The sequence below is a fragment of the Zingiber officinale genome, unplaced genomic scaffold, assembly GCF_018446385.1.
Source record: "Zingiber officinale cultivar Zhangliang unplaced genomic scaffold, Zo_v1.1 ctg79, whole genome shotgun sequence".
NCBI classification, from domain to species: domain Eukaryota; kingdom Viridiplantae; phylum Streptophyta; class Magnoliopsida; order Zingiberales; family Zingiberaceae; genus Zingiber; species Zingiber officinale.
The window spans coordinates 92-25225 of record NW_024589974.1 but is presented as its reverse complement, the minus strand read 5'-3'; the positions used below and the strand labels follow the sequence as shown (position 1 = coordinate 25225).

Genomic DNA, 25134 nt, shown 5'->3' with positions numbered 1-25134 from the left:
GAGGGTGGTAAGGAACACCCGACAATTTACTCCATCTGTGTATTGATGAAGGGTGGTCGTGTTGTCGAACTTACCCAGGTGATCGTCCGGGTCGGTAGTTCCGTTGTATTCACCGATCACCGGGGGCACATAGTGCTTTGGCAGAGGGTCCCGCAGGATGACCTCTGAAAATTGACGGTTGATCCGTTTGGGAGAAGCGTCCGCTCGGGGGGCCTTGCCTTTTCTGTTGTCTCGTATTGGCACTTCATCTGATGAAGATCCTCGATCACGATTAACTACTGCGGCTTCAGGAGGCGTACGGAATAGGGCCCGATGAAATGGAACCGTGGCATGCGGTGCTTCCGCTCGACCCCCTGATGCTGATGTCGCTTGCTGCTCAATCCACTCGGCTTGCGACTTCTGCCTTTGTTGTTCCACAAGCTTAGCTGCTCTTGTCTCGATCAGAGCATCAAGCTCCTCTGTGGAGAGCATTACCGAGTGCGGTCGTCCAGCTTCGTCCATTGCTTCCGCTCGGATGCAGGTGCATTCCCACAGACGGCGCCAAATTGATCCTGTCCGAACGTTGACTCAACGGACGCTGGGCACGTGGCGCTCTCCGAACTGCTGACGTGGATTTCTGACCGGTCGTACGGACCTCCGGCGAACCTGCAAAGAAGTCGGGCCGGGAAGGGGTTCCTGGCGACTACCCTCCGACGCTCAAGTCAGGCAAGAGGAAAATGAGAGTGGCTCCAAATATGCGAGAGTGCGTACCTCCAGCGAAGTGTGAGGCCCCTTATATAGAGCTGTGAAGAGGCTCACGCATACATACCGAGGCAAATACGTGTCCTCTAACCATACCTCAGTATGAGTATGTCAGAAGAGCTTACCTGACACCATACTGCTACAGTCCGAGCACATCTCTGATGGGACAGCGGAACCTTCTATCGTAAGATCCTGCGTATGGCCTGGTCGTTGAACATACCCGCTATCAGAAGATGTTCCCTTGTCCTTTTGTCTTTTCTTACCCCATGCCGAGCGTCCGGCCGGTCGGCAGTCCCTCACGTCTGGGCGGTCGTATGTGCTTGTCCGCTCGGGAGATTCCCGGTCGTGTGCTCTGCTGACTGTTTACAGTATTGCTACTTTATGCCTTCGGCCGAGCGGGCTCCCCGTTCGGCCATACGACCCTGTTCAACATAGAGCGTCGGAACCCCGACTCCCCGTCGGGGTGTCTTTGCTTCCTTTCAGAACGTTCGGCCGGTCGCCCCAATCTTTATCCGCTTGGCCAAACCTCTGGTTGACCTTTTATCTTTCAACCTTCATATGACGTTGACTCTGCTTAAAGGGAGGTCCCCCTCCTCACTGCCGGATCAGCGAGCATCCAAAGAAACAAATGCAAGTATGGCGGAAAACTCTCTCTAATGTGATGATCAGTGCAAGTGCAAGTGCAATTCAAGCTTAAGCCTTAAACTACTGATAAAGAAGCAGCGGTAAAGAAGCAGAAATAGATGAAAATTTACACCGACGCCAACTAATATAATGGCTAATTACACCCGCACAAGGTCCCCGGGGTATGGTATCGCGATAGGATATTCAGATTGTCATCTAAATATCCACGGTTCTATCCCCAAGTACGGTGTATTTGTAAGAATTTTTCTCTAAATAAGGAGCACAATTAAAGGATGCTGAGCGTCTGAGTTGACTGCCGCGCGCGCTTTCTGATTTACCCTGATGATTGATGGAAAACTTTTGTAAGATCGAACTGATCTCCTCTAGAAATAATAAATAAGGTTAACTGAGATTACCATTAATTACACTTGCACAAAGCCTTATGAAGGGTTATTAACAACAACCAAACAAATATTGAAATTAATGACACAGGTATTTTCTTTCAAAACCATCTTTGAAAGACACAATCTGTGGGTCACACAATTCTGAGTTTAATGATTATTTTTTAAAAAAAAAATGAATTCGACCTATCAATATCTTTTATACGAAAGTTATTGATAATATAATTAAGTTTTTATTTTTTATCTTTATCGGTTCATTTTAAATAAGAGAGGAAAGAGTAAAGTCCGTTGACAGAAAGAAAGAGTATGATAAGAAATAGATATTAAAAATTTTGAAAGTGGAATTTATTTTTTGAGAATTTGATAATTTTTAATGCGACCTTCGTCAATTACCAAAGGGCAAAAGTAAAAATATTGTTTACTGGAATCGTGAAAATTAAGGTATTTTTTTTTATAAAATATACAACTATAATGTTTTAAGTATTATAATTATATATAAATATAACAGCGGCTATTTTATAATTATAATATAATACTAATCAAATGTTACCAACAAATATTAGTACATTTTGATTAGGTGCGCCCGGTCAATTACCGGAAAATATTAGGACATTTTGGATAATATTAGGGTTTTGATTAGGTGCCTTTGGTCAATTGCCAAAAAAATAAGGACATTTCGATATTAATAAAAAAAAAATAATCAGAAAACCCTCGTGCCTTCCCTTTGCCCGAACCCTCCTACCTCTTCCCGTTTGCTCTCGTACGATGGCGGCAATCGCCACCAAGCTCAAGGCGCCGTGGTCTCGCCTCCTCTCCCTACGCTTACTTCCTTGTTCCCGCCCTATCTACCGCCCGTATTCCCCTTCGATTCCTCATCCCTTCACTGCCAACGCTGTACCCTCCACTCTGCTTTCCGTCCGCCGCTTCTCCGTGAACGCCATTAATGCCGACCGCGTCGTGCAAGAACTTCTGGCTGAGGTAGAGCGGGAGAAGCAGCGTGAACGGGAGGAGAGACAGAAAGCCGGCCTCCCACTCGACGAAGAAGAGGAGGACTATATGGGGGTGGGCCCGCTCATCGAGAAGATGGAAAAGAACAAGCAGAAGGAGCTCGATGCCATAGATCAGTTCTGGGAGCCCACTGACTCGGAGAGCGAAGATGATGAGAGGTTCTCGCCTGAAGAGACCCAAAAGCGGTTGGATGAGTTTGAGAATAAGTGTAAACGGCATTCTGAATTGCTCAAGAACTTTGCCGAAGCAGGTATGGCAGTAGATTTTTCCAAAGATGTCATTTTGCACTTTACAAATTGATCAGAGGATGTATTTAACTCTATTGCCATTTTGCTGGTCAAGGTAAATAACATGACCTTGTTGGGGTGAGATGTGGATTGGATTGTTTACCATTGTCTCCGTAGGGTAATATCTAATTCTTACAGTTTCTGTTAATAAGTTCCCTTTAAGGATTAAAATCCTCCTTGACAGAGTGTTTGGATCTTTTTTTTCCTGGGTGGTCCGCATTTCATGCAGGGATTCTACTTCCACGTTATGGTACTTGTTTCTAAGCTATTTGTTTGACTGCATAGCTACTTGGTTCCTCTACCCTTACTCTTTTTGAACTCACAAAATTTTGGTGATAACCTATTATTTGTGTTATTTCATTCAAGCATTATCTTACAAAATTTACAAATTAAGGCTACACTGGTAAACTTTGTATTGAGAAAACATATTTTTCACGGCAACTTTTTTCTTTTATTCAACAGAAACACTTGATGATGCACACAAATGGATGACTAAAATTAACAAATTCGAGCAGCGCCATTTGAAACTACCCCTTGAGTATAGAGTCATTGGCGATTTGATGAATCGTCTAAAGGAAACAACTGGAAAAGAAAGATTCATTCTCCTCCAAAAGTTAAATCGAGCTATTAGGATGATGGAAGTTAAGGAGGCATATGATCCAAATAATCCTGCAAACTTTGGAGTTATTCAACGTGAGCAAGTTGGTTCTCCTGATGAGGTAGTAGACAATGTTGGTTTCGAGAAGGAGAAAACAATGATACAAGGGGCAGACCTTGAGGAAGATGATGAAGATTTCAGTGAATCAAAGGAGAAAGATGATATATTTACCGAGAAGCTCAATGCCATTGAAAAGAAACTCGAAGAGAAGCTTGAAGAACTTGATCATACTTTTGGGAAGAAGGGCCGAGTATTGGAAGAGGAAATCAAAGATCTGGTCGAGGAGAGAAATTATTTGACTGAGAGAAAGAGGAAACCTCTTTACAGGAAAGTAAGTCTTAAGGAATCCCTATTTACTTGGTAAACATAATGTGCTTAACATCCTAATATGTATCAATACTAATTTGCCTAGCATTATCTTCATACTAAATAATTGTATGTGTTCTTAGATTCATAACCAGTAGGCTTACTTGTACAACTTACAAATTTTTTTCATGTATTGATGTGCAACTTGACTTGGTTAGCAACAATAAAATAAGATAAAATTTATTTAAATATAGATGATGATATAATAGGAGATAGAGCTCAATGGCGTAAAAAGATTCATACAGCCGACCCCACCTAGTGTGAAAAGGCTTGGTTGTTGTATTGATGTGCAATTTATCTACTTCTGTTTTAGATGTTTTTGTCATTTGACACAGCTTTGATACTTCATGTATGTTTTAATTGAGCTTTTGAAAGTCTATGAGTTTGTTTTGTTCTATTTTATGCCTTGCTGGCATCTATTTTTCTGTAGCTGATAGTTCGTGTTGTATTAATCATGTCGTAAGCAGGTTGTGTTATTTGTCAATGTGGAATCAACGTAACATTTATATTTTAAACATTAAATATTATATCACATAAACTAGGTCAATTGAAAAGTGAATTTATTAAATTTTATTTTAAACATGAATTGAATGTTTGGAAACAAATACAGGGATTTGATGTAAAGGTAATCAATGTTAATCAGACATGCAAAGTTACTAAGGTAAGTAAATTACCTTTGTGAAGTTCATATTGACATCATTTTTTCTTTTTGGTTAATATTTTTTGTATAATTCAACTATAGGCAGGGCGACTGATGAAGTACACAGCACTGCTAGCCACTGGGAATTACCATGGAGTTATTGGATTTGCAAAAGCAAAAGGTCCAACAGCTACTATTGCTATCCAAAAGGTATGTTGTCTATAGATTTGTGTTGATCATTGATGCAAGATCTGTTAATAGCAATGATTTTTCTTCATTGCCGTTCATGTATAAGTGTTTGCCTGTAGGGCCATACTATCTAAGTAAATTTTCTGAGCAACACAAGTCACAAGACGTCAATGTAGAATCTGTTTTTTCTTAGATTCTTCAAAGTTCAAATATTGGTTAACCTCACTTAGTTTCATATCACCATGAATCATGCTTAAAACCAAAGGTTTCATGCTTTTTGTTATGTTTACTAAGGTCCTGTCGCTACGAAAGGGAAGCTTGAGTTCAATTTTTATGTGCTGTAACTCAGATCTCTGTTTTTCTAACTTGATCATAGTGTCTCATTCTTTCTGGTAATTGACATGTTATACACGTACATGCACTGACACCATCTTTGGGCAAAGAAAAGGTTAATGGCTTAAACATTTGTCAATCTGCTGCTACCTTGATTTGTGGAATAGCATCATAAATCTGGGATTGCCATTTCATGGGTCTTATTCGTATGAATCTTAAAATATAGAGTTGACATGGACCGGTTTTTGTTATTAGCCTCTCTCATACATAAGTTTGAAAGCCATCCTCGACATGTTTCATGGAACTTATTTATGAAATTTTTGTGCATAAGAAAAAAAAATTAAAAGCAACTTTTGTTTCTGGTTAATAAATGAAACTAAAATTTGTGACAATGTGTGAGCTTACTCAAGGCACATTGTACACTCACACTTCTATTTTTGATATGCATTGATAATATGTGAATTGCTTTAAATACTAATATAATTCCCTTGTTATGCAAGGGTTTTTATGATTTTTTTTATATATTAATTGCACTAATCTAACACTTTCATTGTATATGATAATTAGAAAAGCTATTACTATCAAAATAATTATTGAAACAATAAATATACATGTTAATTTTATCAAATGCTACCTTAGACTTCCTGTAATATAATTATTCTAATAGATTAGTTACTGTGTGGTGATTTTCAATCTCGAGTATTGGCACATATACTTTCTTCCTGTAGGCATATGAGAAATGCTTCCAAAATCTTCATTATGTCGAGCGCTACGAAGATCACACCATTGCTCATGCTATCCAAGCAAAATACAAAAAAACAAAGGTGAATAAATTTCTCAATAACCTCCATTCTCATTCTCAATCTTATTTTGTTTTTAGTTCGATAACATTGGTCTGGTCGTATGCATGTCTTTTGTTAGTTATACCTCTGGCCTGCTCCAATGAAAAGTGGAATGTCAGCCGCAGTCAAAAGTGTCGAAACTGTCCTCTGTTTGGCTGGGTTTTGCAATGTCAAGACAAAGGTGCATTGTTGATTCTTGAAACCTCTGTGCCAGTTTATGTTTTCTAGACGTTTATCCTCTTCGTGCATCGTCTCCTTTGCAGATTATTGGCTCGAGGAACCCCCTCAACGTAATCAAGGTTCTTTTCATAGCACTGAACGCTGTAAGTTGAAAACTGCCATCCATAATTTTAATCTGTTTTTTTTTTTTCAAGGCAACTCTCTTAATACTATTTTGTCTACTCAGATTGAAACTCCCAAGGATATCCAGGAGAAGTTCGGAAGAACTGTCGTAGAGACGTATCTGCTGTAGAACTACCACGGCTAAGTTTCGGTGAACAAACTATGCTGCCCTCAAATTTTTGTGGCGCGCAAATTTTTTTTATTTTAATCATTCTCTGTTTGAACTGAATAAACATTGAAAATTGTCACGCAGAATATAAAAGGTTAACTAGCCAAAGTGAACCACAAGTTATTTTTGTGTAAGTCATGATCAAGGTGAGCTGGTCAACTGCTATGTTGCTTTCAATCAATCGTTTTCCATGGTTGCCATCACGTTTCCTTAGAGTAACTTATCCTTTGGTCTCTGTTAATGTTATCTATTCCTTTTTTATTTTTTGTTATTCTTGGATTTGTTTTTTTTCCTTTTATTTGGCCTTACATAGAGAGCCAGCAACATCTGAAGCCAAATCCTCGCCGACGGCCGGAGGAGGCCGAGACTCGAGAGGTGGGTGACCAAGAATAAAATAATCTTTCATGTATACTTGAAGGATAACTAATGGTTGGTAAAGGACTTGAAAAGTTGAGGGGCAAAAATGAAGGGCACTTCAAATTAAGTAAATAGAAGACTTTTTTTTTTAAATCTAAAAAATAATCTTATTTTTCTGTTTTACTGTAAGAATTAGGATTAACTGATATAATGTGGATAAGTTACTACAGAAGTTACGTGTAACCTTTATTATAATATTGCTATAATTTTATAGTAGTTATTTAATGGTTTTAATATAATATTGTTATAATTTTATAATAGTTATTTAATAGTTTTTATAGGCTATAATAGCCTTTTACCTGTTATAGAAGCTACATTGTTTTAAAGTTATTTTAATCAATTCAATTTTGTTTCGATGAATTTTAAATGATTTTAACTAGGTTGGTAGAAATTATTTTTGTTATAATAATGTTGAGAATTTATTATTTAGTGTTTAAAGTTTTAATGAAATAGTTAATTTTTAATATTGGAGTGGTTATTACGTAGCTTCTATATGTTAGAATAGATATCAACTAACATCTATCAATTATAGATGTTAAGTTAGGAATATTATTATATTAAAATATTATTTCTGAATTTAATTAAAATTATTTAAATTTTATTAAAATTATTTCAGATTAATTAAAATAATTTCAAAACACTTTTAGTAGCTACTTATTTTAAAACAGTTTGAGTTGCTAGATAGTAATTTTTTTTACCCGTTGTAGTTAGATTTACTATCTTAAATGGCCTCTAGTACTGGATCCGTTTTATTATTTTAAATTTAATATATTTGATGGTCTTTTTGTTTTTTTTTTAAAGGCATATTTTTTACGATTCCTATATTTTTAGGACAAAAAGTCTTTGTTTTTCCAAAGTTAATACCACGAAAAGTCCGACCGACGCTACGAAAGTAGGGAGTAGTCCGTTCGAATATGATGTGATATGCCTTCTGTTTTTCCCCGGCTATTTTGCCGCTTCCTTTTGGCAGATTCGGGCCCGCCGCAATTACTACCGGTACGTGGACATCACTAGCAGAATTTGTTAACTCATAAAAACATATTAATTACGTTCAATTTTAATTACATAAATTGTAAGAGAAAAAAATACAATTAAATTGATCTATTTAAATATGTAAGCCCCTTTTAGGAGAGCTATCTCTCGATCTCGAATTTGCTCCGCGGACCTGCACCTGTAGAAGCGTTGGCTGCCATCGCATTTGTCCGATCTCCCTTTCGCCATGGTTTTGATGACATCCAGATCGAGACAACCCTAATTCCTCCTCGCAAGGTTCGCCAAGCCCTCGTTGTCATGGTCACTAGTCACAGCACGGCGTCGCCTGTAGCAGTGACCCAACGAAGGAGGGTTATTTAGTTGGGAATCTTGGGATAACAGTGGCTCGTTTGACATTTAATGGATAGCGACCGCCGACTTGTCTGATTGCTGGCTTCCGCTGTGGCGATGAGGAGGAGGTGAGAAAGATGGACGGGGATGTTCTTGAGCCTCCCCATCCCTATCCGTCACCTTTCTGCTGCCGTAGTTTACTCCCAGCCATGGATCGAGACCCTCGAACCCTTGCTTTCCTCCCCGTGTCTTGTTGACTTTGATGCCGGGTTCTGATTGGAGCAATAACGTTGGTAAGCCACCTACTTTCCCTTCTTCGCTTCTTCTTTTAGATCTTGAGTTTTGTTTCCTCTCCGGTTACAGGTGTGTTTTGAATCGCTTGTATTTTTGAGCGATTTGGGGACGAAGTTCTTGAAAATTTGACTTTTTTAGGGTTTGCTTCTGTATCTCGCTTTCTGTTGGTCAATAGCGCATTTAATCTCTCTGCGAGCACGATGGACTGGAATGATAACGCTTCGTTGCTCTGGGATTGGGACAATCACGCGCTGGCCGGCGGGCACTGTAAACCGTCCTCCTCTGCAGCCACCGCTTCGTCTGGCTCTGAATCTGGGAATGGTTCGTCCTCCAAGAGCACCGTCTCCGCTTCTTTCGATTCATCGTCCAGAACTGGAAAGGAGCAGGAGTTTGATCCAAGCCCTAAGGCGGAAGACAAGAACAACTTTCTACAGGAGTCTAGCTATTTTCCAGTCACGCCGTCAGAGACTGGATTGGAGGAGTCTCAGATAGGGTTAAAGCTCGGCAAGAGGACCTACTTTGAAGATGTTTCAGCTGATAGCAACGCCAATAACCGTTTACCGCCACTAGATTCTGCTCCGGCAACAACTGCTCTCAAGATGTCGCGTGTGTCGTATCTGAGTTCAGAGAGGGCCTGCTGCTGCCAAGTTGAAGGCTGTGATTTTGATCTTAGTGGGGCTAAGGATTATCACCGGAAACACAGGGTATGTGAAACCCACTCCAAATGTCCCAAGGTTGTCATTGCTGGTCAGGAGCGCAGGTTTTGTCAGCAATGTAGCAGGTTGCTTGAAGATTTAGCCTACTTAAACTATTTTGTTGTGCACATTCCCTATCTTACATGTTTTTTGCTTTTCATGCTTAAGGTTCCATGAACTGTCGGAGTTTGATCAGAAAAAGAGAAGCTGTCGCAGACGCTTGTCTGATCATAATGCACGACGGCGCAAGCCACGACCGAATTTAATCTCATTCAGATCAATAAATTTCTCCTCATCATTTTGTGGTATAAAAGAACACTTCCTTTGCAGTTTCAAGTGTTTCTTTTGTTTGTGGTTCTCTTGGAGCATATATGAATCATTGTTATAATCTAGGATAATTACAATTCTCAATACACTCAGACTAGAACTGTATGTTTGATGATACTCAAATACAGCTAAAAATGAATGTTTGCTTATTATAGAAAGGCAAAGTTTTGAAATGCAAATGGAAGAAGTTTTGACTACATAAAAAATAGTTAAAGGTTCCAATTTACACGAATTTTCTGGAAATCATTTGCATTGAGGCTCCAATTGCTATTAAATTTTATTCGAGCTGAAAGCTTTTCCTTCGTCGCAAAGAAGTATTCTGTGAAAGATTCATATGAAGTCATTTTACTGAACATTTCTTGTTTCTCTTGTGGCTTAACATTGTTTTGCATCTTCAAGACTTTTTGGTGTCTTAACATTGTTTCCCACCATGTTCATTTTCATTAATAAGTACTACTGGGAGGTTCAAATTGAACTAATATCAATTGTGCTTAACAACCGGGAGGTGAGAGATTACAGTTTTTCAATCATTTTTTTACTTTGTATAGAAGGTCAAACATCCCAAAAGATGTTAGCATTCTCGGAAAGCCACAATATCTTGGTTAATCTGTGGTGATGTTCCTAACTATGATGCTTAGTTAACTGTGAGGCCTATGTTCCATTCATATTTTTTGCATTTAAAGTTGATATTGTCATTATATTATGTGTTGTCTTCTTATGCAATCTGTTCATTTTTTTCATTTAGTAGTGTAAAGTGTAAACATAACTAAACTAACCTGTCACACTCTTAATGGCTTTGCTATTAATGAACTACATATACCATTCACAATGAATATAATTTTCTTGATAATTATGTATAGCATTTGTGTGGTGGTTTGACATTTATTTATTTATATATTTGCTGCCTAATGATATGTGGCTTTTGCAGATGACAAACAACAGATGAAGTTCCTTTGGAATAAAGCTCCTTTTGGACAGATGAGATCCATGACAAGCACCATTAATGAAGACTTGCAAAGTTTCAAGCTCACACAAACAAAAGGACCATGGACAAAATCAGGAAAAGAAGGCAGCATCGATGGGCAGCAGTACTTGCCAAACACTGAACTATCAAATGGATGCTTCTCACTTTATCAGGATGTAGACAAGCTCTTGCCACTCAAGGGTACTGTGGCCGAAGTTCTCAATCAAGGTACATGTTTGCTTGATACAAGTTTCTACTTCAAAGTTAGCAATATCATGCTTTTCTTCAGTAGTTTGTGGAGACCACTATATTCGGAGTTCCTTCTCCATGCAATTGAAATTCATATAGTCAAATGTGTTGTCTTTTTGTGCTTTGTTGCAAATTTCTCAATATTGCAACATACATGATAAAATCATGGTAATCAAAATGGATAAGTGTACCCAGATAGGGTGATAAAAAAATCTAAGGTCCCAATGGATGAACTAATTTTAAAATAATTTATTTGAATCTTGAAATTTTAAACCATGTCATATAATTAGCAATCTATAAGATGATCGATCTTGAAAAAAATCAAATATACCTTTGCTGATATTGATCCAACTCAAACAATTTGTATCTATATCAGACAAGTTTAACAATCATTGAAATTGATTGGATAACCACTTATGTCATGGTTTATGTGGGACTACTAGAGTTGGATACCTGGATTACCAAAAAGAAAAACAACAAACAAAAAAATGTGGGACTACTAGGCATGGAGCATCCTAGCTTCAATGTTCCCCTCATGCCTGTCACGAGCACTGACTTTTTTTTTAAAAAAAAATTTGAGACAAGAAGTATTTGGGCTCCAAACCTCCTCTACTCTTGATGCCATGTTGAAATTTATTAGTTTACCACTTAGTTCAAAAGCTCAAACTCTTAGGAAAAAGGCCAATTTTATATTAATATATTGAACCACCTTGTGACATGGGACTATTGGGCAAGAAACATCCTTATTTCAGAAACAACCATGGATTAAATGCAAACATAATTGATAAAAATGCAGAAGTACAGAAGGAACATCTAAATTATAGTTTTTTCCCCTCAGAGTATTCATATATGAGTACCTTGGAGTATACTGCTTTTGCATCTGACTAATGCTTAAAAATAAAGTTCCCTGGGGATATTGATAAGATTTATGGTTTTCATTATTGCGATCTAGTTGGATGCAGACAAGCTAGGTCCATGATTTTGTGATTTTGCTTGCTTTGACTTGGATACCCATTTTGTCATAGTGGGTACTTGTTGGTCTGATATCTTCTAAACTGACCAATAAAACAAACATGATTTATTTAACTGCCATTTTGAATCCTTTTTCATATTATGTCAATCTGTCATTCTCTACTGGGTTCAACTTAACATTGAACAGTGAGCTCCTGCCTAGATGCAGTGAACTGTTGCAGATTCCTTCATTAACCAAGGTTACCTTTTGGTTGATCCTTTTTACTAGTATTATTTGAGGAACCACCTGGGAAAAGACATGAACTGGCATCTTGATATGCAATGTGCAAATAACAATCTTCTACTCTGTTTTTGCAAACTTAATATTTAGGCTCCTGAATCAGTAACTAATGCCAACTAAAATATTCTATTGGCTACTCCAAGCTTTTTAGCTTTAGTCATGAAATGACTTTCCGATAATTTGTGACCATTACTCACTCTCACCAGTGTTTTATATCAGCGGCGAATTCCAAATAAATGTTTTGACCTTCTTAGTGCAAGTTATGATTGATTTGTAGATAAAAGTCTGGCTGCAATGAAAATGCTTCTTTTTGGAAGTAAAATTATAATGAAAATGATTGTTCCAAACAATTGCATTCGATGGTTAATTTGCACTCTGTTGTAGGCTAGAAACCTTTAACTGATTAAAATGGTTATTCAAAAGGGTTTTATATTTTTCTTCTGCTCTACCTTTTTGCGCTTTCCCTATTTTTGAGGCAGCTTGATGCTCAGCTTTTTTTTCTAATTAAAAAAAAAATCATGTAACTTATTGTTATATAAACACGTGGGATTGATTGAGATAAAAAAAAAACATTCTTCTGGTTGCAACTTAACCATTTACTTTTTTTTTTTCTTTTTTTCTTTTTTCTTTGCATGAAACAATTATTTTCCTGACAAGTAACAAAGTTGCCTGTACTAAATGCAGCAGTGTTGCTCATATACTGATGTCTGTTATTCAGGTTCAGAAGCATCTGCAGGAGCTTCGAACTTGGATGGAGCACCGGATCTTCAGCGTGCTCTCTCTCTTCTGTCAACCAATACTTGGGGTTCTCATGATCCTGGACAAAATTCTTCCATTGTTGACATTATGGATGCTAACTACACTGCTACATTACAGCCCATAATGCCTGCAGCGAACACCTCAAATCACTGGATCTATGGGCATTCTGCTGCTCAACAAGCTCAACAGCTTCCATTTGCCATGCAAAGAAATGGCTACTACAAGCCCCATGAGTTCCCCCAACAGAGCACACTCTACAGGGATACTATCTTTGATCCCAGTCAGATTCATTGACCGTGTGAAATCAAACTGACTGATTCTCGGGTTCCCTATATGTTGCTTCCATTACCTTTCAAAGTGCTGCTTTAGATATTGGCTCAAGCCGCTGCAGCATTACCAAAGACATTGGTTGCTCTTAATTCTTCATGCACTACGGGTGCTTGTTAATGGTGTATTAAGGTACATGCTCTGTGCTAAGATTCTCAAATTGTTCCTTTTCTGCCTCCCAAAACATTGCAAGGTTTAAAAGGATGCACTGCCCTTTACTTTCTGTATTGTAGAATTAAGTAGCAAGATTCTTCGAATTATATTTTCTACTGAGTTGCTTTCTTTAGGCCAAGTAGATTCAGTTCCCAGTTACTCCTCTTAGGTCGAGATGCCCTATAGATATTCTCTCCTTGAATTGTCTTGGATGGTGGAAAAAGCCTTCTTTTTAGGTTGTTTCTCAAAGCCAAATGAGCTCTCTCCCTTAGTTGATTATAAGATAGAACATCTTTTTGTTTCCATCGTGTCCTGATTTGTAAAATGAATTGCCAAATCTGGACAATGTTTATGATTAGGATTGAACATTCCTCCTTTTGCAGGACTCTAAAACAACCAAAAATGACTACAGCTAATAATCTCATAATATAATATAATATAATATAGGAGTCAATAGATACCGATCATACCTATGTCTCATATAAATTACACGACACAGCGTAATTCATACCATTGTGTTTTTCTTAAAAACATAAATGGTAAAAAAATAAAACACTTACAAAATTTTAAAGCCTGAAAGTTAAAAAAAACAACCATATCTAGAAAATATTAAATTATAAAAACCACAACAAAATGTCCTGAATACCCTGAAGTTTTAAATTATGAATATATTTATATAATAAAAAAACTGACCGACGCGTTTTTTGGTTACATTTATTGTTCATTTATCATAAATAGAATAATTAAATTAAAAGTGCAAAGTTTCTCAACCTTATTCATGAGGCATGATAATTAATTAATTACGTGGCACAGAGATATTGCAGGTGGAGTCGATGAAGTAACCTCACGTGGAAACAAAGCACATGACGGGTGGACCTAAGTGGAGAGGACAATAATTCGATAATTTCACGTACATAAAGATTATTATTAAGGAAAAAGAAATCAATGAAAGCAACTCCTTACAATTCACTTAGGACTCTCTTTTTTGAATTTAAAAAAAGAGAGTAAATTTAACTTCATATTTTTATCGAAATAAATGTTTTTATTTGGATTTTAAATGAAGCAAAAAATATATATTAATAATGGGGAATCTCCGGTTATTGGGAATGGTGTTTCTGTAATAACGAGATTTATCAGGTGCATTCCCGTAAACGGGGAGAGTGGGAGACCGCCGTTTACCCGATCCTGCTGCTGCTATTTAAACCTTGTATTAATTCTAATCACTCACCAACTCGAGAACTTGGAAGAGAAAAAGAATCGATTTTTCTACTCCAGCTTTCTCCCCCTTCTTATTTTCGCAAGAAAAATTCTTCTTTTGATTGTGAGATTCTTGCGATTGAGACTTGGGGATCAGTAGGTGCTCGATCTCGAGCTCGCCGACGCGGATCGGGACTTGGGGCAGTTTGGCCCTTGGAGATCGGCTTCATGGTCTCGTAGGAGATTGCGTCCGCCTAGGGGCGAGGTAGAGGCCGGGGCTTAGTTCGAGATCGATGGGTTCTTGCATGTCCTTGGAGAACCAGAGTAAGCATTTTATTCAAAATTCGGTCTTTTGGTTCGTTTTTTCTTCGGTAATTGCTGGATCTTCTCCAGTCGTGGATGGAAGGATCTGCAGAGATTTGACTGAACTTGTGTGCTTACTAAGAAATTTCGCCTGTTTGGCCTTTTGACTGCTAGTTTTGACGACGTTTGGAAAGCAGGATTAATTTCCTGAGTCTTATGTGTGAGAAATTTAACATTTTTCGCTCGCTTAGTGGCGTTTTTAGCTCATCCATCGCAAGCGAACACTTCCCTCTGTATTGACCATCGTAATCCTTGTTTTTGTTCACTTTCTGGTAGGGGTGTGGTCGTAGAAGGGTATTTTGTAACCTGAATGATCCAAGCATCACAAGAAGCAAAATAGACTTAGAGGTTATTCTCTCTGCAATGCTTCTGGAAAGCTAAGCAAATATTTATGGACAGTCACGGTAGCTTCATCTCTTTGTTATGAATTCATTGTTTCTCTAGTATACGTGTCTTCTGGGTTCTGGTATTGTCGCCAACATGCTAGTGCATGTAGATATCAATCATTACCTGCAGCTAATGGCACGAGATGTACCAACAGGACCAAATGAGTGCAGAAGATACTGCAGAAGTTCCGTGATAAAAAATGCCACATACAGATCAGTATTTGCTTATTCGGTAATGAATCAAGATGAAGTATTTGTTTGCTAAAATTGACTATGTATGACTTTTTGTTTGTACCTTTTATGATTTGTCACAATCATTTCACGCTCGTAATGTAATCTCAACACAAAATGAAACAGATATTTCATTGGGTTTGTTACTACTTTTTTTAATAGTTCAAAATTCTATTAAAATATGCATATACTAATCCATGGATTTTATAATATGGCATGCTTTAGTATTGATCAATTAGATAATTGAAAGAAAGAAGTTGCAGAACTTGTAAGTATATTTTTTTTTAGAAAAGAATAGTCTAATAGACTTCTCTTCTTTATAAATTTTCTCAACTCTCAGATATCATGCCCAAAATATCGTTTAAGAGAGAGAATAGGATGGCAAGGCAATTTCTTAGTTAACTGTGTTAATGAAGGTCTACTGTGCCTATTAGCACGGATCTAAGACTGGTGTCTGAAAGCTACATCATGTACCTAACCAACTTTGGAGGAGCCAGTAAGCTAGATGGCATATTCACATAGCTTGGTTTACATGATGCCAGACAAGTGTTGCGCTCTATAGCCATGATGAATCTGTTTGCTTTCCCCCTTAACTTTGATGAATGGTCTTATCACACCGTGATCTATTTGTTTATACAGTTTATCAGTTTTTAATTTACTATATTGCATGACTTAACTATAAGTTTGAATTCTGATTTATCTTCCAATATCGCCAGTTGAAATAGGCAAAGCTGCTGCATCTCTATGTCCAGCAAAGCAAAGTATCAGTTCATCACAGAGCAACAGTTCAAGTACACTAGCTCCTCCAAAGGATGTGAATGACCTTCTGGTTTCTGGATATGGAAATGTCTACATATTTACCTATAGTGAATTGGGAGCAGCTACCAGAAATTTTCGACCAGATCAAATTCTTGGAGAAGGTGGTTTTGGAGTTGTATATAAAGGTGTCATTGATGAGAATGTGAGGGCAGATTTTGAGTCCACTCAAGTTGCTGTGAAAGAGCTCAATCCGAATGGTCTACAAGGGGACAAGGAATGGCTGGTAATGTTCCTCTGATTTGCAGTTCTATACAGTTAATTTCTTTTCCATCATTTTTCCTCCCATAGAGTGCAAAGAGTTGGCGAGCATGGAAAAAAAACAAATTGCTTAATAATCCACAAACTTTTGCCCTTGTCAATGAACATGCACATTGTTATTCTTTTGGTGACTTTTACACCTCAATGGATGAGACATGACTGGAACTTTGATAATCTTAGAACTCGCTAACAGCAATTGCTCTAGTATTCCCCAAAGGCTATCAGAAATTAGTTTTACTATCATTTTTTGCGCCACCAGTGCTGGTTCTACAAAGACAACAGTTGTACTCAGGACAATCCTGTATTGGCCCTCTGAAAAATTGGGTCATGAAATAATTAAATGATCATATTTTTCTGATCATAGCCATAAGTTAAGATCCTGTCTGACTAGGTATGCAAATGAAAGCTACTATGGCGCCTTGGGAATTATTTGTTACATATAAGTTGATTCGGCATTTAAGTTTATTCAGTAGTTAAAGGATTTTATCAGGTTCTTATCTTTAAAAATGCATATCTAAATATGTAAATTAGTATGGAATCCCTATAACTATAACTCTAAAGCATTTTGGCTGAATTTTACATTTACTATGTCTGGAGATGCGTTATGACTACTGGGAAGAACATATTCTGATGTTTCCTGTGACAAATAATAGAAGATATTGAAGCCACATGTTTTCCATAGTATCTTTTTTCTGCTTTTATGATAGTATTATAAAATGAGTTCACCTTTTGCTTTTCAGGCAGAAGTTAACTATCTGGGGCAACTAAGTCACCCGCATCTTGTCAAACTTATTGGTTATTGCTGTGAGGGTAACCATAGGCTGCTAGTATACGAGTATATGGCTTGTGGAAGCCTTGAAAAGCACCTGTTCCGAAGTAAATACTTATGTTTTTATTTATTATCATGCAATTAGTTTAATTAACAAGGATCACTAACTTCTGATTTGACATATTTTAGTTAATGGCCATTTATAGCCACCTCCCATATCTTGATATTGGACAAAAATATGTGGAATAGTGTGACATCAACAAGTTCATCAAATGGGTTCCTAATGAGCAAGATATGCATCTATCTCTTGCTTCAAGCTTTACTAATAGACACTAGTTACAACTGTGTAGCATAAACTAATTACGATAAACAGATTTGTAGGCAGTTCTACTACCTATCCCTTAATTCTCTTTGTTCTCCATATAAGGCAGATTTTAGCAGAAGTTAGATACAAAGAGTAATATATTTGTACATGTATAATACAATTTTTGTTCTGCTCTGCACATTTATCCATGTGATTTTCTTTGTGTAACAAGGAACAAATTGTATTCTCAGATTATTTGGTTCAATGCTGTTAATCCTTCTCATTGATTATTTTTTTTTGCATAAATATCATTAATAAATTTTAATGTTAAACTGTTTATACTTTGGCTAACTTTTCCTATTTGACACTAATCTATATTAACTAAATGTGTCTTTCCACCACGTCTAGAGATGCCTATAATGCCTTTTATCGTAAGTTTTTTTCCATTAGATTGATCTTCTGATAAATGGTCTGTAAAATATTCAATTATCAGCATACGTGCATCTCAGTGTCCTCGTCTATAAATAGTAGTTCAGTGGAAAATTTTGACCCCATTATCAGTGTACTTACCTCAGTTTTATTGATACCTTCCTCCACACTTGGGTAAGTTGCAGACTAGGGCACTGATATTAAAAGGGAAATTAAATACAAAGTGCAATATAGGCTGCTACTGTATGAACACCAGCTTCTTATGCATTTTATTCTTCAGAGTAGCGTCCAACAACATGGTGACAAATATTTCAAATTTTGTTTAGTTACATTGTTTATTTACCAAGTTTAGGTTTCTTCTTGACAGGGGTTTGCCTTACAATGCCATGGTGCACTCGGATGAAAATTGCTATTGGTGCAGCAAAAGGACTTGCCTTTCTTCATGGAGCTGAACGATCCATCATATATCGTGACTTCAAAACATCAAATATATTACTAGACGCGGTTTGTCCTTTTTACACCAATTGCACTGGGTATTAGGTGGGCTATAGTAATCTAAGGATAACAGGAATAGATATAGTAAATTTCTTGTTAATGTCAATTTAGGCAGATCCTTGTCAGTTATTAAGGTCGAAGGTTCAATGTTTCAAATGCCTTGATAAAATCTCATTGGGTAAGAATGCTATTATACCTCTAGTGGATAAATAATTACACAAAAAAAGAATTAATATTCTGAAAATTCATTGATTTTTAAATACGTAATTGTAGTTTATTCATATGGATTTGCATGCAAGTGGGTGAGAGCATATTCAAAGTAATGAAATTTGGAATCATGTTTAAGTAACAAATGTTTGAACACTATTAGGTTCATTAGAGATGTCTTCTTATTCTGTCTTAAACAGTTCTCAACTTTGTTAGGAATATAATGCGAAGCTCTCAGACTTTGGCCTTGCAAAGGAAGGGCCTATGGGCGACCAAACTCATGTTTCAACTCGGGTCGTGGGCACATATGGATATGCGGCCCCTGAGTATATGATGACTGGTGAGTCTTCCCAAAGCACAATCCCAGCTATGCTCGTTAAACCTTACCAGTAACTTTCTCTTGAGTCACTGGCTGCTATATCTTACCATGCATAGGTGAGTGATATGCTTTCAGTATCTAGTAAATAAAATACTGAAAGTTTGATCACATTTGCCTTTGATATATTTGTGACAAAACTACTTTTCTTTTACTCTATCTATGAGTAGCAATATCATATCAGTGCAGTGGTTTAACAGACCTTGAAATCGACATAATCAATCGTGTACTATTTTAATAAATCTGCAAGATGGATGAACATATTTTGTTTCTGTTATCTTCTTGTCTTGCATCATATTATTATGTTTTTTTAGGTGAACATAAAAGATGCCGCGTATATTTGAAACTTGCAATCATATATATATAGTTCAATTATATTGGTTGTGATTCCTTTCAGGCCATTTAACTGCAAGGAGTGATGTCTATGGTTTTGGAGTTGTGCTACTTGAGATGCTTTTAGGGAGAAGAGCAGTGGACAAAAGCCGTCCAAACCGACAACAAAATCTAGTTGAGTGGGCTCGACCACTCCTCATCCATAACAGGAAGTTGCTGAAGATCTTGGATTCAAGATTGGAAGGGCAATATTCTAACAGAGTTGCTACTGAGGTGGCTAGTTTGGCATACCGATGCCTCAGCCAAAACCCGAAAGGCCGGCCCGCTATGAATGAGGTGGTTGAGACCCTTGAGAACATTCAAAACCTGCCTGAGAGCAGGGAAGACTTTCTGTTTCAGTACAGTGATTGTGCCGTGACACTCTACGAGGTTCCGAAAGAAGCTCCAAGTGATAATAATTTGGAGAAGAACGATGCTACTGTGAATGGAGCAAATGAATCGAGTGTGCATCATTCAGAAAGGAACAAGTTTGGAAATTGCAGGAGCAATAGTGAACCACCACCTCCCTTAGAATACAATCAGTACAGCCCCTCACCTGAGTCCGATCGACATCAGCCACTATGAAATCCACAGATCATAATCGAATTCACCGACACAGCGTATGACTTTTGACATCAATTGTCTTTCATTTGCATATATTTGCTAGCTCTTGTTTACTAGATTCTATTGTTTTAACACACTAGATCTCGAGTTCTTTCATACATGTTTATTTGGGGGAGGAATATGTTCATCCCCAATTCTTGGAAATAGGAAGATATCACAAACCTGAGATGTAATATTTTACTAGTAAGATCATTCTGTGATGCATGAGCATTTGGCAATTATGTTTTCCCCAATGACAGGATTTAAGCATTTCAGCAAGGCCTTTTTATTATCATTATTATTTTTCCAATCCTCACACTGCCTAAGTTCAAAGCTGAGCAATGTATTGCCCTTAGGACAATGATACAACGGTAGGATATTTTCTCAATTTTTTTGATCGAATATTTTGAAATTCATGACATTGATTAAAGGGACGTTTCATTTTAATTTTTTTTTCATAAAAAAAAATTCATCCTACTCATAGTGATGTATAATTAAACAAGTGATTAATTTTTCTTCGCTATAATTTGAAATTTGAAATTCAAATTTGAAATTTAAATCTCGATATAATCAAAATAAATATTTTCTTCATATACCGGTCATTATTTAAAAGACTGGAAATTTAGATAAAAAATAATAATGAGGATAATACTAAATAAAATGGGAGGGGAATTAAGTAAATATATACTACGCTGAGATGAATTGGGAAAAAAAAATACCTTTTTTATTTTTTCCATTTTTCTTAAATCTTGAAATGACAAAATAAACCTCTTTCATAACTATGAAATAAGGGGCATATTTGACATTTGAGTGTTTTCAATTTTTCTAACTATATCTGATTGGTAACCCTACTGACATTCCGCCCCGCCCCCATCGCCGGCGTCACCGCCATCGGTCCTCCTCTTCTCCACGCCTCCAGTGATCGATCATAAGGTTATTTTTTATTAGCATTTTACTGTGTATATTAGTTTTCTTATCAAATTGTTCATTTTTGTAATTGCTTGGTGGTTGGCATCTTCATTGCACGCGGATCAGATCCTATCCTCGATAGATTGAATTTTCTAACTACTTCCTCCTTTACCTTCTCGGTTGCAGTGGTAGCGGCACCATTACCCTTTTTAAGTTCTCCACTTCTCTTCTCATTAGTTCTCTGATAGCTGATCTGATGTGATTGGTCTAGAACTGTAGGAAAGACTATGTCGTCTTCTACCTTCAAGACTTTACCTAGAGGTTCCTCCTTGAGAAGAACAAGAGAAAACCAATCCATAGCTCGAGTTTGCAGTGAATTCGCTTATTCGACCGACTTGTTTGCATTTTAGTCTCCAGGAATATTTAATAAACTTATGGACTATTATCACATACCTTAAAACTTAGCCATTTATTTACTGGTCCTCAATTGATTCCTTGGATAAATTTCACTTGGTGAGATGCAAGATTAGCATGATCAGATTAGCTATGTGAACGGAAAGCATCCATATTGAATATGTGAATTTCCATTTTGATCAACAACCATTGTATACCTATATATTAAAGCCCGTGAAGCTGCTTGGGGATTTCCATGTATATGACACGTGACATTCACTTATTTCAATATTTGCTGCAGTTTAAACATTTTTTGCGGCAGTGGATTGAGAATTGAGTTGAGATGACCATTTAGAATTGGGAAATGGAAGCATAATTGGATGGAAAGTTAGGATTGAGTTGAAACTGAACTTTGAGAATTGAGAAATAGGACTCAGATTCTAAATTATTGATGGGTCAGTAATAAGGATAGGATATTATAGTGATTAAGTAGATCGGTGCTGGACTAAATAGGGCAGCAATAATCAATTTCGAACCACTTTAATTTGCTGTGTAGCTGCGTTAACTGCAACTTTGATGTACCAGCTTAGAGGTAGATCCATACAGGCTTCATCATGGGTTGCTGATATTTTTCTTTATGGTTTAAAGATTAAACTCATTCTTTTTAGGCAAAAATCAAAAGGATGCCCATCATTTGACAAATCATCGGATGGGCGCCCTTTTTTCAATTAAAGTCAAATGTGCCCCCCATTTAAAGTACACTATTTGAAATACCCCTGGACCAATTTTAAGATTTAGGTTGTAGGCTGTCAGCTTCTACAACGTGTAGCAATGATTGCTAGCTGCTACAACATGTAGAAGTTGGCTAGTAGCTAATACAACAATGTGATTAACTTATGTTAATTTCGCTTATTTAAAAGTGATAACCAGGTTAAAACAACATTTCAATGAGCAAAACTAAACAAATGGACTCCATCACACCCACTACAATTGAAATGAACATTATTTGATCACATGGCTAAGAACTAGCTTCTACAACGTGTAGAAGCTGGCAGGCAACTGCTACACCGTGTAGAAGCTGGCTGCTAGCTTCTATAATAGTAATTAACTTATGTTAATTTTGCCTATTTGAGAGTGATAACTTAGTTAAAATAATATTTCAATGAGCACAACAGACTAAGGGGACTCTATCACAGTCACTATATTTGAAATGAACATTATTTGATCACAATCGGCCGTGTAGAAGCTAGCAACTAGCTACTACAATGTGTAGAAGCTAGCAACTAGCTACTACAATGTGTAGAAGCTTGCTGCTAGCTTCTACAACAATGTTATTAACTTATGTTAATTTTTATTATTTGAGAGTGATAACTTAGTTAAAACAATATTTCAATGAGCAAAACAAATTAAGCGGATACTTTCACACCCACTACATTTGAAATGAACATTATCCGATCACGATCGGCAGCTAGAAGCTAGTTGCTAGCTACTAACAGTTAATAGCTAGTCGCTAGCTACTACAACGTGTAGAAACTGATTGCTAGCTTCTATAGCAGTGTGATTAACTTATATTATTTTTTTTATTGGAGAGTGATAACTTAGTTAAAATAATATTTCAATGCGCAAAACAAACTAAGGGGACTCCATCACACCCACTACATTTGAAATGAGATCATGATCGGTTGTGTAGAAGCTAGCAGCCAACTGCTATAGCTGATTGCTAGCTTCTATACGTTGTAGCAACTACTGGGTAGTTTTTACACGATATAGAAGCTACCGGTAGATGCTACAACAACGCTGGGTCAAGATTATTTTCGCGATAAAATTACAGATGGGGCATCCATTTGATGTTTTTTGAAAAGTGGTGCCCATTTGATGTTTCTCTTAATTTGGAGCGCCCTTTGATTCTTGCCCTTATTTTTTCTTCTTTTTTTGCTCTCTAATGTGCTCTTGTTAATCTACTTGCATGGTAATTTTAAAAATTGTAATTCATCCAATTTGTTTTTGTCTTATCAATTTGTTATAGAATAGTTCGATTAGTATATTGAGATGTAGTTGATTTGTTTTAATTCTCACCAATGATGATTTGTAGAAAATCAATAATTTGCTGCTTAATTTGGAGATCTTGGTGGGTCCGACTAATGAACTTGGCCAGGTCAATGTCCGAGTTGACAGGCCGTTCAACCAATTGATCCACAGGTGTGACTACTGAGCCAGTGACCTTGGAGCTCGTCTGCTTATATTTCTGGTCCAGTTTTTATAATTATAGTCACAAAGCTTTTCTTCTTCTATAATCTCCTACTTAAATTTCCACTCACCAACTCTTGAAATTGGTGGCTTCTACACCCTTACTTGTTCTTGACCTGCAAAACATCCTCTATTAGCCTATCTCTTGGCTCCCTTGTCGCCGCTATTCCCCAACCTACCACTCTATCATTGATGCCTTCAACCTCTTAGGCTGTTTTTACTCCATTGCCACCTTAACAACAATCAGAAACTTGCTAACCTTGCACAATATTGGGCTTTGTTGCTTTCCACCATTTGCTTGCAGCTTTGCACCATCGACATGGTGCCAGAGCAAGAGCTGCAAGTGCTATATACCTAGAGAGCATGCTGATGTGTTGATATGATGGATGTTAGAGCAAATCTAGAAGAAATGGCCACAACGGCGAGCTGCAGGATTGGAAAGTAGGATTAAGAATATGGAGATCTGCATGGAACAAAGATTTCTATGCTTGGGAACTTGCGAATGTGTTTCTTTGCTTGCCATATTTATTGAGGTGATAATTAAATAAATAAATGATCTATGCTATTTGCTAATTAATATGTTAATTTGGTTTGTTGGGGATCAACCAAAATATTATTTCAAGATGGGAAGTTTTTAATAAGCAATGATCACATACTGTAGATTGCGATGGATAATTTGATGAAACTAATTCCTATGATTCTACAGTTTATACCTAGTAAGTTTACACAAATAGAATTTATCAAGACAATGGATCCATAGGAAGGATACTCCATTCTAGTTTGAGGTGCTAGTAGAAACCATTCCTGCCATTTTGAAGAGCTCATTATTGCCAAGATCCCTGATAAACAACTGGGTCAAAGCGTGGCTGTCTAAGTGTCATGGAGAAGAGCACCAAGGTCTACTACCACTACAATCATACCGATGCTTGTCGCCTCTCCAGATGGAACACAAGGTGCCTAGGGATCATTTTTGTCCACTCAATGTCTTTTTCTTTGCACTGGTAAAGAGTAGAGCTCATTTTTTTGTTGGAAATAGGGAATGTTACCAATATCTCTATGCAAGGCCATGGAAAAAGGTGGTGAATTTCTATGAAAATTTGGTGAGCAGCGGAAAGGGCTCTTCCTCGCTCTATAGCCTATTCTCCTCTGAGGTAAAATTTGTGCCTACTTGTACTTCAAGGTTTTATGGTGATACTGGGAATTGATGTAACGGGGAGGAAAGACAAAATGTTTCCTATCCATTCTTTTATATGCAAGTACTTTCCTTTGCCAAATTAATTGCTAAGCTAAAGTTTATTTGAAAATACCAGATTACATAGTCTTCATTTCTATCTTTGTTGAATGGATCTTGACCCTTTCTATCAGCATGCCTGGTTAAGTCCCATGCTGTAAGATGATCATATGTCACAAATTCAA

General features: G+C 37.1%; 3 protein-coding genes and 1 long non-coding RNA gene across 8 annotated transcripts; all 4 read left to right on the top strand.

Moving 5' to 3' along the window:
- The first annotated feature begins 2469 nt into the window (after positions 1–2469).
- LOC122037766 lies at positions 2470–7054 on the top strand. Of its 4 annotated transcripts, XR_006127738.1 has the most exons (10): positions 2470–3024; positions 3524–4050; positions 4696–4746; positions 4828–4935; positions 5976–6071; positions 6169–6270; positions 6353–6412; positions 6496–6582; positions 6685–6746; positions 6914–7054. XR_006127738.1 is itself a non-coding variant. In XM_042597211.1 (9 exons), exons 1-8 carry the CDS (start codon positions 2532–2534, stop codon positions 6559–6561), a joined length of 1503 nt encoding a protein of 500 aa, XP_042453145.1. In that variant the 5' UTR covers positions 2470–2531; the 3' UTR covers positions 6562–6582; positions 6685–6803. The 4 variants fall into 4 exon arrangements, 2 of the variants coding, with proteins under 2 accessions (XP_042453145.1, XP_042453144.1); XR_006127737.1 differs by having other exon boundaries at positions 6496–6746; XM_042597211.1 differs by lacking the exon at positions 6914–7054 and having other exon boundaries at positions 6685–6803.
- A 1119-nt stretch (positions 7055–8173) lies between these two features.
- Positions 8174–13476, top strand: LOC122037779 (squamosa promoter-binding-like protein 12). 2 transcript variants are annotated; one of them, XM_042597230.1, is made up of 5 exons: positions 8174–8633; positions 8773–9415; positions 9498–9634; positions 10585–10848; positions 12840–13476. In XM_042597230.1, the coding sequence occupies exons 1-5, from the start codon at positions 8603–8605 to the stop codon at positions 13172–13174; spliced, it is 1410 nt and encodes a 469-aa protein (XP_042453164.1). In that variant the 5' UTR covers positions 8174–8602; the 3' UTR covers positions 13175–13476. The 2 variants fall into 2 exon arrangements, with proteins under 2 accessions (XP_042453164.1, XP_042453165.1); XM_042597231.1 differs by having other exon boundaries at positions 8175–8633; positions 8704–9415.
- Positions 13477–14579: 1103 nt separating this feature from the next.
- Positions 14580–20408, top strand: LOC122037781 (probable serine/threonine-protein kinase PBL17). The gene is made up of 6 exons (XM_042597232.1): positions 14580–14881; positions 16254–16579; positions 17355–17490; positions 18484–18620; positions 19035–19158; positions 19592–20408. Exons 1-6 carry the CDS (start codon positions 14851–14853, stop codon positions 20149–20151), a joined length of 1314 nt encoding a protein of 437 aa, XP_042453166.1. The 5' UTR covers positions 14580–14850; the 3' UTR covers positions 20152–20408.
- A 562-nt stretch (positions 20409–20970) lies between these two features.
- LOC122037760 lies at positions 20971–24873 on the top strand. Its single transcript, XR_006127736.1, has 3 exons — positions 20971–21102; positions 24425–24671; positions 24755–24873. It is a non-coding gene; the product is annotated as an uncharacterized LOC122037760 (long non-coding RNA).
- The last annotated feature ends 261 nt before the right edge of the window (positions 24874–25134 follow it).

Excerpts from the sequence above, each read along its gene's own strand:
- LOC122037781 (XM_042597232.1), top strand. The coding sequence starts at position 14,851 with ATGGGTTCTTGCATGTCCTTGGAGAACCAGA. Across the intron at positions 17,491-18,483 it reads TGAAAAGCACCTGTTCCGAA|GGGTTTGCCTTACAATGCCA; the intron begins GTAAATACTTAT and ends TCTTCTTGACAG. Across the intron at positions 18,621-19,034 it reads CAAATATATTACTAGACGCG|GAATATAATGCGAAGCTCTC; the intron begins GTTTGTCCTTTT and ends CAACTTTGTTAG.
- LOC122037766 (XM_042597211.1), top strand. The coding sequence starts at position 2,532 with ATGGCGGCAATCGCCACCAAGCTCAAGGCGCCGTGGTCTCGCCTCCTC. Across the intron at positions 4,747-4,827 it reads AGACATGCAAAGTTACTAAG|GCAGGGCGACTGATGAAGTA; the intron begins GTAAGTAAATTA and ends ATTCAACTATAG. Across the intron at positions 4,936-5,975 it reads CTACTATTGCTATCCAAAAG|GCATATGAGAAATGCTTCCA; the intron begins GTATGTTGTCTA and ends TTCTTCCTGTAG.
- LOC122037779 (XM_042597230.1), top strand. The coding sequence starts at position 8,603 with ATGCCGGGTTCTGATTGGAGCAATAACGTTG. Across the intron at positions 8,634-8,772 it reads TGATTGGAGCAATAACGTTG|GGTTTGCTTCTGTATCTCGC; the intron begins GTAAGCCACCTA and ends TGACTTTTTTAG. Across the intron at positions 9,635-10,584 it reads TTTCTCCTCATCATTTTGTG|ATGACAAACAACAGATGAAG; the intron begins GTATAAAAGAAC and ends TGGCTTTTGCAG.